Source organism: Pteronotus mesoamericanus, unplaced genomic scaffold (assembly GCF_021234165.1).
Source record: "Pteronotus mesoamericanus isolate MK-2021 breed Mesoamerican mustached bat unplaced genomic scaffold, CSHL_Meso_final scaffold_85, whole genome shotgun sequence".
NCBI lineage: Eukaryota > Metazoa > Chordata > Mammalia > Chiroptera > Mormoopidae > Pteronotus > Pteronotus mesoamericanus.
In genome coordinates this window covers 4,073,630-4,090,001 of record NW_026555329.1, presented here as the reverse complement: position 1 = coordinate 4,090,001, position 16,372 = coordinate 4,073,630, and the positions used below count along the sequence as shown (strand labels likewise).

The 16,372-nt window shown below is 44.1% G+C and overlaps 1 protein-coding gene across 7 annotated transcripts in view; it reads right to left on the bottom strand.

Annotated features, from left to right (window-relative positions):
- Positions 1-16,372, bottom strand: part of OSBPL3 (oxysterol binding protein like 3) — a 153,568-nt gene that overhangs the window by 39,602 nt on the left and 97,594 nt on the right. For 5 of the 7 annotated variants that reach the window (XM_054564475.1, XM_054564480.1, XM_054564479.1 and 2 more), the window contains 8 exons: positions 16,183-16,299; positions 15,972-16,025; positions 14,888-15,001; positions 11,590-11,757; positions 10,860-10,983; positions 9,096-9,199; positions 8,799-8,891; positions 7,381-7,537 (listed from right to left, as the gene is read on the bottom strand). In XM_054564475.1, coding sequence (XP_054420450.1) covers positions 7,381-7,537; positions 8,799-8,891; positions 9,096-9,199; positions 10,860-10,983; positions 11,590-11,757; positions 14,888-15,001; positions 15,972-16,025; positions 16,183-16,299 — 931 coding nt within the window. The remainder of the gene's footprint in view (positions 1-7,380; positions 7,538-8,798; positions 8,892-9,095; positions 9,200-10,859; positions 10,984-11,589; positions 11,758-14,887; positions 15,002-15,971; positions 16,026-16,182; positions 16,300-16,372) is intronic. The other 2 variants (XM_054564478.1, XM_054564481.1) reach the window with 1 other exon arrangement.

The window sequence follows — 16,372 nt, the reverse complement described above, 5'->3', positions numbered from 1 at the left end:
TGAATTTCGGTAAAGTATATATAAGAGTTATTTGTATTATTCTTGCAACCTGTGGGTAAGTTTGACATTATTTCAAAATATAGAAGGTGCTACCTACCCTCTTCCTTGTTAGTCTTCCCAGAAGCTTGACCCAGAAACCCCCTGCCCCCAAGCCTGGCAGTTAGCCACTGTGCTCACTTCCGTGAGCATTCAGTTACAATGAGAGCTAAGCACTGCTAGGCACTCAGATTTCAGCACTGACGTTTAAGCAGCTGAAGTGCCCATCAATAGATGAGTGGACAAAAAAAAGCTGTGGTACATTTACACAATGGAATACTCCTCAGCAGTGAAAAAGAAATCTTACCTTTTGCAACAGCATGGATGGACCTGGAGAGTATTAGGCTAAGTGAAATAAGCCAGTGAGAGAAAGACAAGGACCACATGATTGATTTCACGTATATGTGGAATCTAATGAACAAAATAACGTAAAAAACAAAATAGGAACAGGATCATAAATACATAGAAGAGAAGCTGTCAGAGGGGAGGGCAGTTGGGGGCTTGGGTGCAAAAAGTGAAGGGATTATAAAAAGAACACACAGACACAGACAACAGCACGTTGAGAGAAGGGGGGATGGAAGGAGGGAGAAGAGGGCAAAGTGGGGATAAACGGTGGCAGAGGAGACTTGACTTTGGGTGCCGAGCACACAGCGCAGTATGCAAATGACGTGTTATAAAGCTGTACGCTTGAAACCTGTATGGTTTTATTAACCAATATCACCCCAACAAAATCAACTTAAAACACCCATTAACACATACAGCAAAAAATTCATCGGGCACTGATCACAGAATGCAGATTACCTCCTACAAATGAGGAAAGTGCCATCTAAATTATTGGTGATGGACATCACATCTGAATATTATCTTTCCAATCTCCTTGATTATACTTTGTTTTAGAAGGGCAGGAAGAAGGAAAGAGACATACTTCTCCAATGGCCTGGTATATTATTAAATTCCATGGGTTTGGATTTTTTAGAGATAGCTATTCAAGAGTGGCCTATGTAGTATCACAGAAACCACATAAGCATTATTGGCTGTCTTCTTTCACTTCACAACCACGAGGACAACTGAACCTTTCTATAGGTTGTCACTGAAATTGTCTGAGGCTGTGGTGTTCAGCAAGAGATTTAGAGCATCTTCACGGTCATAGTACAAATGAGCAATTTGTTAAAAAACACACAAATTATGCTGCTTCTGCCTACACAAGACAGGTCAAGGGTCAGTAGGTACTGCATTTTCTAATAACGTCTATGGAACACACTCAACTCTTTAAAGGATTCGGTTAAGCCGAAGAGTGGGCAGCCCCACAGAGTGACCATGGAGTGTGGGCTCCAGCGCCATCCTTTCCTCATTGTATGACTATGGACAAGTGGACAATGAGTCTGAACCCCAGTTTCCTCATCTATAGATGGGGATAATAATAGCATTTACTTCCTAAGATCATTAAGGGATTGATAGATAATGTGAGTAAAGCACTAACCCAATGCAGAACATATAATAAATAACAAATGACACTGCAATAATAATAGTGATGGCGAGGGAAGAAAACACAGGACAGTGCAAATGGTGGTGACTGTGGTCTCCTGGAATATGGGCAGCAGCCGTAGGAGGACGCTTTAGTCCGTTGCCAGGACAACACCTATAAGTAACTGCATGCAGGGCAGAGGTTCTATGACTGAGGGACTGACCAGAGCCTACTGAGCGGTGGAAGAGCAGACTCAGCTGGAAAGCGACAGGCCCCCAGTGAAGCCGCTGCCTCTCACGCCTGTCGGACAGGCACTCCCGGCCCGTGCAAGTCCACGGAACACATCGCCCTGCTGAGCAGGTGCCTGGGGGATGTCGCTTCACTGCCGTTATTTTTAAGTTCCTTTCGTTTATTATTAGGATTCCTTTCTTTTTAAGATTGAGGTATAATGAATAACATAACATTAGTTTCAGGTGTACAACAAAATGGTTCAATATTTGTACACAGTGCAAAATGATCACCACAGCAAGTCTAGTTAACATTCATCACCTTACCTAATTGCAAAAATAAGACCCAGCTCTTTCCACTGTCTTATTTATTGCTCTAAATTAAATAAATGTGGCACTCAGCTGGTTGCCACTTCACTGAATCAATTCCCAGGGCTTTCAGATGGCCTGCACTACCGCTAGGCACTCAACCAAACTGGAGGATTCCTATGAAAATTTTTTAACTGGCAGAACGTGCACCATTTGGTTCAAAATCTATAGTTGACAAGACTGTGGTGAGCATCAAGTAAGCAGAAAGAACCTCATATATTCACTTATTTATTTATTTATTAGAGAGACAGGGAGAGAGAGGGGGAGAGAGAGAGAGACAGAGAGAGAGAGAGAGAGAGAAGGCGGGGAAGGGAGGGAGAAAGAAACGTCAGTCAGGTGCCTCCCATCCACTCCCCTACCTGGGACTGAACTCACAACCTAGGTACATGCCCTGACCAGGAATCAAACCCATAACCTTTCGGTTTATGGGACAATACTGTAAGCCACTGAGCCACACTGGCCAGGGCATAGTCACCATCTTTAATTTTATGGTGTAAAGCACTTTCTAAGTCACCCGACAAAAGGGCTCAGAAGCCCAGACCTCCATGCACCAAATTTCTTCAATGACTGCTTAGGCTCACTCGGGGGGGCATTAAAATAGTCCTCCACAGCAGCCTGATGGCCTAGGACACACAGAGCAATGATTAAAGGCTGGTCACAGGAAATTATATTTATGTTAATTGCTAAAGGCACAAAATCTCAGAGGTCAGGCAGGAATCCTCTCTGTGGCAAGAGTGTTTCCTTATTAATCTCTAAGATAATGCTAGAGAAAAAGAAAGGTAAATGGGTGTATCACATCAATGGATATCTGATAATCAACAAGACCACGTGAAAAGTCTTAGATGCTCCCAACTACAAAGAACTTCAATGACGGTGAAGGCTACCACCACGTAGAATGACCAGCAGCTCTCCACCTGCAAATGTCCTTGTTAAATGGCCTTTGGGTCCACTTCTCAGAGCATTTTCTGTCTCCTGAAGCAGTCCACCCTTCTGGGGTAACAAATTACTCCTCAGTAGCCATTTATCCCGGTGACTCCTCATTGGCAAACAGTGTTACCTCCTCTTTCCTGGGGTTTTCAAACATCAGAAGGCGATTCTGGCATCTCTGATTTACTCATCTCTTTCCCAGACTCTCTTTAGCCATTTCTCAGACCCGTCGCTATACTGAGAGAGTGGGACATGGGTCGAGCTTCCGGCAGAACAGAATGCCATAGGTATCATACAACTGACTTTTCATGGTCAATGTAAACCTCATTTTTTTCCCTTCCAAGGGAGAATGTGAGCTTCCACTTCGACGTGGAGCACCCTGACCCCAGTCCTACACTATTCCTTGATTTTCTATCCTAAATTTGCTCACCAAGTTCAGTCATTTCTGTTTCTATTACTAATAGGACACTCGCTCATAAAATAACCTTGTAACAAGAAGCAACGGTGTGAATTATTTCTATGCAGTGAAAAATAATTAACCGTGGAAGACCATTACAAAGTTAGAGAGCAAAAAGAGTCAGCGCAACTATTTTACGACTTTTAACAGCCACGGCAGCTGAGGCCCAGAGAGGCCCCATAAGGTCGAAGTCCCACAGCTAGTCCGTCAGATGTGGCACCTGTCTCGACCCAGCCAGTGTAGAGCGCTAGCTCCAAAAAGGCTTGCTATTGACAGTGTCTCCTGCAGTATGTTTTTAGGGAATTTTAGTTCCATAGTGATAGTAGCCAATAGCTGTTTGAGTAGGAAGGGGGAGAATTTCCCAAGTAACACTGAAAATTATTCAAAGCTAAATACAGAGTAAAAAACAAAGCTAATAGAATTGCTGTATGACTTATCAGGACCTCTAATAGTTATTGTTTCTTACATAACTGCAAAGAGGACCAGAGTAAACACTGCTTTCCAGACATTTTGGATCACTGGTTTTAAAAACATTTTATGGGTAAAGTGTTCCATAAAATACAGTTTGGGAAATATAATGGCTAATATATGCAATGTAAATTACTTATGACTTTTAGATATTAGGACACATGAACCATTGGGAATTAGTTCAAAGATATAACATAAAAATCAAATTTATGGTATAAAACATAACAAGGACTTTTTACAATGGTTATATATTGGTTATCTACCATTTGCTCTAACTCCTACAACACAGGGAGAATTCCAATGTATTTATCAAGTTGAAGAAAAAGTGGGTATGTAGTAGGTTACAAAATCAGTAGAATTCTTGGCTTTAGTTCAACTGCTCTGGAATCATAGGCAATAAATTAGCAATATGGTCAAGGGAGTTCAATGGGAAGTGTCAGTGACAAAATCAGGCTTATGCCCGAAGAAATGTATGGACATGAGAAAACATGAAGGTCACAGGATTCTGGGCCAATCTGAAAGCTGTCTTCATCCCACGAGGCCTCTGAGTTACAGCCTGTATAAAGAGACTCCAGGAGACCCTGTAGTCTCTGTGTGGGTGTTAATACCGCAGGAAGGGACCAAGGCTCATTAGACTCGCTATGGAAGTCACTGTCTGCAAAGCCCTCCAGGTGCTGGCTCTTGTAGGATAAGTGCACCTGGTCCCTACCGAGAGCACAAACCTTGACCTCATCTAGGTGTGTGGCAGCTCTGCAGCCAGCTGGCTTTTGCAAAGCCCGAAAGGCAGAACAGCTGGCTGAGGCCATTTGAGACAGCCTGCGAGGCTGAGTCTCTGCAGGGGGACGAGGTCAATGGATCAACTCAACGTGGCAGCTCCTTCTCTGCTGAGGGAACAGCTTCCTCAGTGTAGGTCAAAGCCAGGCTGCTTCCCTTCTGCCAGGAGAAGTGTTTTCCTGTTTGCAAAATGTCAGTTCATGTTATTGAAAAGTAATGGTGTTTTACAAGCATTTCTTCCCTCCAAACCTAACATGCCATGCCCTAACTATAACTGATCCTTTAAGAGCAGAGAACATACAAGGGGATGTGTGAAGAGCTTTAAAGGACTGGGGTGGTAATTCCACCCATTTCACAGATGGGTCATATATCAGCACTGCAAGGCGCAGACAAAGTTCTAATGAGAAGGTGGGCAAGAGTCTGAGGTGGGAATTGCAAAGAGCAAAAAATGGCTTCCTCATAGCCCACATGTTTTAGCTGTGCAGGGTGAGGGAAAAGAGCGGACAGAATCAGTAATGGGAAGGAAGAGAAATGCAGGCCTAGGAGAGCAAGGCAACGGAGGGAATGTCTTCTTTCCTCCAGCAAGCACAGCGCTCCCATTTAAAAAATGTTCACCCATTTTCTCCTTTAAAAATGATTAATATATGAAATAAAAGAGATAAAGCACAAACAAGGTAATAAGTAGTTATTACTTCAGCCTCCACCATGAAAATGCTGGTGTATCTCCTTCCTGACTTTGGAGTATGTCTATGTATACCACGTTTATATAGTGCATTTCTTCTGAAAAATTGGGATCATATCTATGGGTTGTTTTGTGGCCTTATATTTTCACTCAACGATATGCTATGAACATCTTTCTATCTCTATAAAAATAACCCTGACTACCCCATCTGTAAGGGCAATGAGACACCAGGTGAGAAGCCCAGATTCTGGGGTCAGGCCGGTTAGGATTCAAGTCTCAGGTTGGCTGTTTTCCACCATGTGAACTTCAGGGAGTTCTTTGTCTTCTCTAAGCCTCAGGTTTCTTATCTGTGTAATGGAGACGTCAGCAATACCTACTCCATAGGTCGTTGCTAGAATTAATGAAACAGCACATGTAAAGTGCTTCACCTCACAGACGGCTCTGAGCTCGAAATAAGGTAGCTATTAATTGTTATGTGGCTATTGACTATTCTGTCATGCGATTCCATTACATTTAAAAAATCCAGCCCCTCGATTGTGGGGCATTTAGGTTATTTCTAATTTTTTTAAACTTTCTATTTTGAAATCATTATTGTCTCCCAGGAAGTTACAAAAACAACACAGAGAAGTCCTGGACACCCTATATCCAGGTTCCCAGGGTGGTTAATGTCATACATAACTACGGTACAATAGCGAAGCCAAGAAACCGACTTTGGGATAACTGAGAGCTCTCATTCGGATTCCACCAGTTTCACACGCTCCTGTTTGTGTATACATGTGCACATATAGGTCAATGTAAGTTTATCACATGTGTAGATTCATGAACCACCAGCAGAATCAGGATACAGAACTTTGCATCACCACCAAGTTCCCTCTTACTAACCTTTAAAGTCACACCCATACTTTCCCCTTTCTCTCCTCCCTGTCTGTAACCTCTGACAGCCGCTAATCTCTTCTCTATCTCTATCATTTTATCACTTCAAAACTGTTAGTAAGTGAAACCATACGCTACGTAACCTTTCAAGATTGACTATTTTCAGTCAGCCTAATGTCCTTGAGACCCCTTCAACTTCTTGTGCATAACCACAGTCTGCTCCTTTTCATGGCTGAGTAGTATTCTATTGTAAGGATGTACCACCATTTGTTTAACCGTTTACCTGCTGAAGAACATTTGGGTTGTTCCAGTTTTTGACTAATACAAATAAACTTGCTCTGACCATTTGTGTACCGGTATTTTTGTGGACTTGAGTTTATATTTTCTCTGGGATAAAGGCCCGGGAATGTGAATATTGGGTTGCATGGTATGCTTATTTTTATATAAAATTGCCAAACTTATACACAGTGGCTGTACCATCTTGCATTGCCACCAGTAATGTAGGAGAGATCCAGTTTCTCTGTATTCTCACCAGCATTTGGTACTGTCAGTATTTTTTTTTTTAATGTTAGCTATTCTTATAGGTGTGTGGTAATATCATGGTTTTTAATTTGCATTTCCCTAATGGCTAATGACGTTGAACATCTATTTCTAATTTTTGATTTATACACAGTGCTACGATGAATATCTTCATTTGAATACATTTTAAGTTAATTCCTACAAATGAATTCTTTAGAGTGGAGTTACTGAATAGGCAGATTTTTTAAGTTGAAACGTAATGTCATATCATCCTCCAGAACAGTACCAATTTCCACCCCCAACAGCTGCATATAAATTGCTCAGCTCTTAAATTATACCTAATGCTCCCACTATTTCCCTTAAGGGTGATGTTTTAAAAAAACAAAACAAAAACAAAAAAAACCTTTTTGCCAATACACTCCCTATTCCCAGGGACATAAAATAAGATGAAAATTGGGTGGCCTAAAATCTCAATAGATCAGTAAATTAACCAACTAAGGCCCCCTCTCCAAGGACAGCCTACATTCAGGTATGCATTTAACATTTTCATCAGACACCTTAGAAACAAAGAAAACTCACTCACCTTTATGGGCAATACGACACAGATCTTCCTGCATTTTAGAAAACTCAGAGGAGGTTTCAGAACCATCAGAATAATTTTTCTCTTCTCCAAAATCTAGTGTTGACAAATTAGGGTTGGAAGAATGCAGTCTTTGTGGGCCAGAGAAGGGCTTAGGGACCTGCAGTGATACCAAAAGGAGATATTTCTTTTCAGATGCAAATTGCTTCGAATATTTACTTGTTTCTGGAAAGTAGTAAGAAAAGGACTATACATAGGAAAGTCTTTCTATGGAATGGTTACTTTTAAGAAAAATGAATGAAAATTCAGGAAAGCATTTTCCAAATTGCGCTGGCTTCTTGGAAAAATACAAATGCGTGAGACATTACATGTGAGCAGCCTGTCCTTATCTGCGGGGATATGTTAAAAGACCTCCCAGTGAATGCCCGAAACCCTGCACAGCACTGAATCATATGGGCATGCAATTTAAAACTTATGAATTGTTTATTTCTGGCATTTTCTATTTAGGGTTTTTGGACCACAGTTGACCATGGGAAACAAACCATGGAGAGTCAAACCTCAGTTGAGGGGAGGCTGCTGTTTTCTTGGGAAATGAGGAAAGCATTAAAGCTATAGGTTGAAAATGACCACTGATGCTGCCAGGTTCTTGCTCACTTATACTCAGTTCCTTCTTCCCAGCCATGATCACCCGGTGTCTAGGTTGTTATAATGGATAGGTTTAAAAATGTGTGTTCTTTTGTAATTTGCTCCTGGTGCTTCTAGAAAATGAATTAATTTCTCACATATTTGTACCCAAATCATTTTTATTTAGTTCAACCCAGAAACTGCCTCAAGCCAAGGAGTCTGCAAGAATGTAGAAGGTGACTTATCTGTAACTTCCTGATTTATTTGGACCCTAATAATGTTGCAATCTAACATGCAATGGCCCAGCTGCAGACCTCGGCCTCTGGCTGAACTGTGTATTGGGAAAGTCCGCACCTAGTGAGACACAGTAAACATCTGAGGGGAAAGTGGAGACAAGAGGCAAAAAGTGTCTGCATAGGTCCTGTACCCAGAAACTCCAGCCAGCGGGCTCAGAGGGATGAGGAGTCCGCGAAGCAGCAGAAGGGGCGGGTCAGAATGCCCACCCAAGCAGGGGCATGGCAGGCAGGCTCAGCATTCAAGCAGGAGAAACCCAAGTCCCAGGAACGGCTCTGTCCCTCCAACCTCACACTATTTTCCCTCACCCAGTATCTATTACATGCCTATTCTAGTGTCCAGAAAACCTAAGAGGTTGAATTCATCTTTCTGCACAGGATATTTGAGAGAATAGCTGGAACATCCACTTGTCTATTCTCCTACTTGAGTTCAAGTAGCCCCCAGCATTTGGGGTGTGGAGAAGGGCCAATGAGGAATCCAGCCCGTGGGGAAGCAATGGTTACCTGTAGTGTTCCTTTAGCATCTTTGCCAATAGCTCGGGACCGCCACCTCCTGTGTGATCTTTTCTCCTTTTTGGGACTTTCAAAAGCTCCACCCTTGGTTTCAAAATGGGAAAGAGAGCACAGACAATAAAGTCCACCAAACCAATGGGGGAAAACACACAGCAAAGTGACCACTTCCATCCCCTTGAACTTGCCAACGCACCTGACTAGACAGCATCCCACTGTTAGCGAAGGGCGGGGAGGAGAAAGGAAGGCAGAAGAGAGTGGGAATGCAAGGAGGAGAGGGACCTGGCTAACCTGGATGGCGTTGATGGCGGGCGCCGAATACGTCCGGTGCAGGACGTCCATGCTTTGGAGGAGCTGGCTCATTTCCACCAGGCAGGAATGGCAGTGTGCCAGGTCTGTGGGAGAAGAGCAAAGGGCAGATTCAGGGGCACTCCTCTGGGCATTCAGCCTTCGCTGTGCTGCTACCAGCTACTTTTCTCATGTATCCATATCTGATGTACATCTGTAAGGGCAGGAAATCTGACTTCCTTTTTTATAGGAGAGGCAATAGACTATCATGGGTAAAGGCATGGGTCTGGAGACCCAGGCTGCTTCCTTCTGAATCCACTTAATGAACTGTGAGTCTTGGGGCAAATTCTATAACTGCTTTGTGCCTCAGTTTCCTCATCTGGAAAATGGGGATAATTACACACCTAGCTCACAGGATAGTTGTGAGTTAAATGAGCTCATCTATGCACTGTGCTTTGAGAGTGTTGGCACATTGTAAGCACAAATCATCATCATCATTTTTAATAACATGATAACAGGATGTCACTGTCCACTTATTAGGACTCGGTACAAGTTAGATTAGTGAAGATCATACTGGTCTTAAAGATAACTTGGTTGATCATGGGCCTGCATGAGGACCCTGATGATCCCCTGCAGACTGATCTAAAAAGAACCTAAGGTATTCTCGAACCAGTTCCTGGGTCACTAGGTGATAGAAGCTGTTTCTGCCAAGAAATCAAAGCCCAAATGCATTAAGATAGCGCTTCTCAAACTCTGGTGTCATCAGAATCACTTGGAGAGCCTGTTAAACCACGGGTCGTTGGGATCCACTCCTGGTTTCTGATTCACTCTCTGTGTTGGGCCTGAGAATTTGCATTTCTACTGAGTTCGCAGGCCAGACCAGTGCTGCCGGTGAAGCTCTAGAGCGGTTAATTACTGGGAGGGCAAAACTTATCATATATGGCCCCAGGTATGGAAATATCATTCAACAAAAGAAAATGCAATTTTCAGGGCTACTGCCTAGCATCGTCCTCTAATAGTGGTTCCTAGTTGCAGCAACACCTTAAAGTCAGCTGGGGGGGATTTTTGAAATTACACATGTCGGAGTCCCACCCCCAGGCAACTGAATCAGAACACCCAGCATCCCGCTGGTGACTGCTGTATTTCTTTGTTCCCTGGGCAATTCTTAGCTACTTAGGGTTGAGGACACTGAGCTTCCTCGGGCAAGAGCTCTCCATCCGGCTCCTCATTAGAGTCACTCAGGGAACTGAAAGTCACTAGCGATGCCAGGCCCACTCCACACCAACTGGAGAGGCCCTTCTGGAGGAGGGCCCGGCATGGGTGTGCCTGCCTTTTGGAAGCCCTTCTGGGGACTCCAGTGTGCATCCATGATAGAGAGCACCTGTTTCGTGGGGGACCTCCCTTTGGTTCACCCGCTCGCCCTGAGCACAGTGCATTTTGGATGTGCATCAGAATCCTTTCTGGCCCTAAAAAAAATAGGGAGCTGTGCACACCCCACCCCAGGAGTCCCTGGTTGAATAAGCCCATGTGGAGATCAGGCCATCAGTACTTAAGGAATAGAAAGACGAGCTGTCTGCATGCACCCCCAGGGCAGGACAAGAAACTCCCCAAGGAAAGTGTCACAAAGCGCAGGCTGAATAAGCAAACTACGCGAGGGAATGCAGGCCAGTGCTGGGGAAGGAGGTAAGTTCACCTGAGGAGTAAACACTAAAGCAGTGTAACCTCAGAGCCATGACAGAGAGCAGCAGAGGTTTCAGGTCACGGTACCTTTTGAGCATTGTTCCATGTCCTCTGAAGACTGCAACCATAAAGGAACTCGTGTCTCGCCGCCACAAAGATATGATAAATTGCTTCCAGCTTGGAGCGAGTTCTGCTTTGATATACTGCTACGCTGTTCCACAGAAGACAAAAACACATTGTAGGTGAAAACAGAGCCCAGCAGGGACACTCTAGGGTAAAAGGGTAACACCATGGGCTGGTCGCTCTTGGAAGCCTCCTGCCCACAGTGGGAAAGACGCTGCTAGCAAAGCACTCCACTGAAGAACTTGGCTCTGGCTGCCACCCCAGCCTGGCCATACCACACTATGTGGCCTTGGACTACAGTCCTTAATTTCTTCTGTCAAATGATAATCATATCAAAATAATGATATAAATGCCGGGAGATTTTGCAATCCTGTAGGGCTACAAATGTTCCTGCTGCATTTTACAACCAGATAAGAAAACCAAAGTCAGATTGGTCAAGAGGACACTGGAACATTCGGGGCTGATAAATTCCTTTTTACATGCTCTGCTTCAGTTACTGTCTCAGAGATAACAGATGCTCTTCTGGCCTGGTTCGGGCTGGTTGGGCAAGCAGACCCATTACACACCAGCTCAGCCTTACCTGCTCCTGCCCTCAAGCCTTCCCTTCCTCGACACAGCTCCCCCCTCCTTCAAAGTGAGACTTCCCCACTCAAAGCCACCCCCTTTTCTAGATTCATTATTGGCAAATTACTACCTTCCTACTTGAAATGGAGTCAAAGGCCCCATCCACAGAGTCTGTGACGGTGGATCCCGGGAAAAAGTGATTAACTTCATGGGGAAACATAGCGATTTCATTCTGACGATACATCCTGTGGTGGCGGAGTCTGGATACCCACTCATCAAAGACGTCTACTGACTTTACCTAAATTGCATTAAATTGAAAGAAGGAAACAAGAGCATCATTCACTGAAAGGAACAATTCTTCATCAAATCAAGGTAACTAACTCTTGGCACCCTCTCTTTTCACATTGGCATGTGCAGAAACATAGAAGTATCAGCTTATTGACTTACTTTACATTTATGTGATCTGTGGGAACAAATTTGGGGAGGAAATGGAGAGTAAAATTGGTCTCCATAAACGATATACTTAGGCTGTCTATGAAAGGGTCCAATTATTATGCTATTATTAAGAAAGCAAATCAGTATCAGTTATATTAAACAACTAAAACTGAAATTTGTATTTATCTCTCTCAAAGCATTTCCAAGTCCTCTTATCCCATCTTTTCCTGTCCCTGCTGAAAATACTAGCACCCGATTTCTTTTAAAACTCTTTTACAATTCCAGCTTTTCAGATTAATCTTCTCTGAAATGGAATGAATTAGTAAGTTCTTCTGAAACATTTACCCTTGTTAATATTCTCTGTCAAAAAATACATTGCTGAGGAATATATGTTAATCAATGTGAAGGTTATTTAAAGGAACAATTTTCCTGCTCTCGGAAATAGGAAAAGTCAAAGTATTATCTATGATTTCCAGTATTTTTCAAACACACACACACACACACACATTTAGCCATTTTCTCCATAAATGAGCACCTATCGACATCTAACTTCCATGAAGAATAATATTTATAAATAGTAACTTTTAGGATAAAATAATTCAAATGGTCATAAAAATACAGCAAAGAATAAAACAGACACCTATGCAGCACAGGTATTTCTTAATAGTCAATATTTTTGTGTGCATGAGGATATATTAATATTTTCAAAGTGAAAAATGATATATACCTATATATTGGAACACCGAGGCTCCTGAAGTGGCAATTTATAATACCCCAAAAGGATGCACGGTAGGTTAACTTCTAAAAAGAAAAGTTCAGGTCGATCCTGTTATAATCTTTACAATCGCCGCTGCTGAAGGCAAGGATGTGGAAATAACTGTTGGAGCATCGCTCACTTCGGAAATGTTAGCTTGGCTCTTTCATTTGCTGTGTTGATTAGAAGTATGCACAAGACTGAACACCTTTCCAGGAGCTTTTGAGTGTGTAGAGGAAGAAGCAATACAAGCGCTCCCCTCTCTGTCTCCCCTAAATGGTGTTTTTGAAGTATAGTCATTTCCCCGATGTGGCGAGCAGACAGGTTACAGGAATCTACGTCACCCTTTGCCCTGTTCTCCCCTCAGGGGCCCTTACCCCTCAGCGCCCACAGGGTTCTCCGCGACCCACTGTGCGCTGGCTGAGCAGCGTAGACAGGTGGAAGCCCGTCTTTATTAAAGAACAGACCTGGGTTCAGCCCCTCAAGTAGCTCTAGGACTGTGAATGGACAGCTCGTTAATCCTGCTGCCAGATCCTTCATCTAGAAAATGAGGGAAGGGGACTGGACGACCCACATTTAAAAACTGCCTGCCTCTGAGGCTGTGAACTAGGCGCTTCAGGTAACTACACAGACCCACATGGCCGTCACAGCGGAGATTTGAAAGAAGGAATAAGAAGGACACATAGAACTTACAGAGAATCAATGCAGAGAAGTATTGGACTCTGTTAGTCATGACACTAGCACCTAACGTATCTTAAGGCATTCTAGTTCTTTAAAAATCAGGAATCAATAATCGCTATTATTCAGGTAACTGGAATAGCAGGTACACAAGAACCTATAATTTCCTGACCATGTCAAAACACAAACTAAGAGTCATGGGAAAGTCATGGAGAAATAACCTAAATTATTGTAAAGAAGATGCCCATTTAAATGGAAGTGGGGAAAATATTCTTTCTTAAATCTTTTTTTTTTTTAAATTAAGATTAGAGGTCTCTCCCTTCTCTATTTCATACTAGTTGTTCTCAGCCAGGGGTGATTTAGCCCCTCCCCCTGGGGGACAGTTGGCAATGTCTGGAGACATTTCTTGGCTGTAATAACTGGAGGCGATTGTTGGTGACATCTTGTGGGTAGAGGCCAGGATGCCACTCAATGTCCCACAACGCACAGGATCGGCCCCCACAGCAGAGTTCTCCAGACCACCAGGTCACCAGCATTGAGTATAAGAAACGCTGCTTTCACAATTAATTGCACCCGCAGGTACAGGCTTAGGCTAGGAAACAGTACGGCCTGACTGTCTAGTGCAGTCAATCACTCACAAGCATGTGCTGTGTGTATTTGCCCAAGCACCACATACACGCCATGGGGAGGTCAGGGACATCGTAAGATGTGGGGCTCATAATCTCACGCTTGTATTCTCCCAGCGCTCAGCCTCCAATGCCAATAGGCCAAATAATGTGCCCAAGTAAGAAGAGTTTTAACACTTTCTCAATTAATTTCTAACATTCGGATACCACCTAATAATTATGTATAATACCTAACCTTATGGGGATTCCTGTGGGCCAGACATTATACCAAGTTTCCTACTCTAATAATTGCAATTTTGGGGGGTGAGAAAACTGAAACTTTCAGAGATTAAATAATTTGTCATAAGGCCAACAGCTAGTAAGTAGCCAGGTCAAGAATTGAACCAGATCTGAATCCACAAAGCTCTTGTTTCACACTTTTAACCGTCTCTCCCACCTGCAGGAGAGAGGGGACAGAGGGTAGTCAAGCAGCTCTGAGAGCTACTATGTAGAGGCCCACACTTTAGGGGAAAAATTCCTAACATTCAATTTAATATGAACATTTTAATGGAATCCATATAAAGTTAGCCAAAGCTGTAAGACAGACTAAATATTAAGTATTATCTTTCAAGGCCCATAGTTTAACCTATGGCAAATGCTTCTTGACTAAAGGTGGTACCATCTGGGGAAGCGAGTATTGTATCTGGAAACACAATGTTTTGGTTATTGATCATTGTCACTGTCATGGGGGAGGGGGTGTTTGGAGAATGAGGGGACAAAGATGCTAAACCTTCAGCAGTGTGACAATCCCTCACAAAAGGGTCCATCAGAAATACTTCCATACTGAAGACCTTCTACCAGGTGGCTGGGAATATTCAAAAGGCATCACCAGGGGCCTTGTACTGCACCCTGAAGGAACGCTGGAACAGGGGCCGGCGCCCGGGAGGCAGTCTCACCTTCAGGTGGTAGATGTGCTCCTCGGTGTCCAGATCTATGCATTTTGATGACTTCTTCACAGACATCACCGAGAGCCCAACGTCAATGCAGCCATGCAGCTTCTCTCTCTCTATCTGCAGAGGCAGGAGGAGGTCACTTGAGAACCGGGTGTTAAAGTGGTGGTAACATCCTTGACACTCCTTCCCTCTACCCTCACCACCGTGGCAACCGTAAGAATTACGACTTACCAAGCACTTAGTGTGAACCAGTACTGAGTTCTAAGTGCTGTACATGCGTTACCCTATTTAATCTGTGAGGGATTAGGTAACAAGTGGTTTATGCAGCCAGTCAGTGAGGAACCAAGAAGGTGAGCCCCATGGAGTGACTCCCAGGCAGCAAATTCACTTTCGACTGCACTGCCTCCCAGAGTTAGTTTCCAGTGTCTACATTCATGGGAAAGTGATTTAAAAAGAGGAGTCAGGGCAGGAAGCCAAGACAGGTAACTGTGGATCCGACACTGGGCCAAGCGTCCTGCACACAACCGTACAAGATGAGCACCGTAAGGGGGGCGAGGAGAGGAAGGGGCGGAAGGGAAGTGCTGGGTGAGAGAAGGGCCCCCGCGAGGGGCAGAAGCAACAGTCGCTCCAAGCCGTCTTGGGCCATCTGCTTAGTGTTAACACCAAAGGGGACCGTCCTGTCACCTTCACCAAGGGTCCTCCACCAAACCCCTCAGTCACTGTAACGGTGGCAGTGGCACTCGCCCTATGTTTTGTCCCTGTTATCTTGCTGCAGAAATGTCTTCTCCCACTGAGAGAACCCCTCAGCATGACCCTAAGGCCAGAACAGTCCCCTGGCTACACAGTAGGGTGTTGAGAGGAGCCCCTGGAGCCACTCAGCAGGTGAACAGAGCCCACCTAGAACCCAGAGCTGGGACAGTGGGGAGCAGCCACCTCTGCTGCATGTGCGGGGGTTATCGGCCCGCTGTGGCTCCCGGTTCAGAGAAATGGAGTCGCCTCCAGCATGTGCACAGTCCCATCCACGAGCTGACCACACCTAGCCCTTCCGGATTCTCCAAAAGCAAGTTGGATTAATAAGGAGACTTACATCAGTTTGGCTCTTGGCATATTTCAAGATTCCTTTGTCCAGATAGAAGAATCTCTGTGGGAGAGAAAGTACAATTCAGGAACACATTCCATTTAAAAGGCTGTTCTTCCCTTGGTCCCAATTTTCAAATTTAAATTAAGTGCCCAGGAACTGAGTGCTGAGTGCGGTGGTCTGGGTGCAAACAAAGGTGAGCCCAAGGCCCGCGTCCTACCTTGTGCCAGCCTTTCAGGGGCCATTTCCGCTTCTTCAGCAAGAACCCCTTCTGGATTGGTGGCTCCTGGGTGTAATTCACCTCTCCCCTCAGTCCTTCTACCACTTCCCAGCTGTCCTGTTCCAACGGGAGAGTTCATGTTAAATGGCTGTCTTTAAAAATAATTGTCATATAATAAAAAATAAATAAA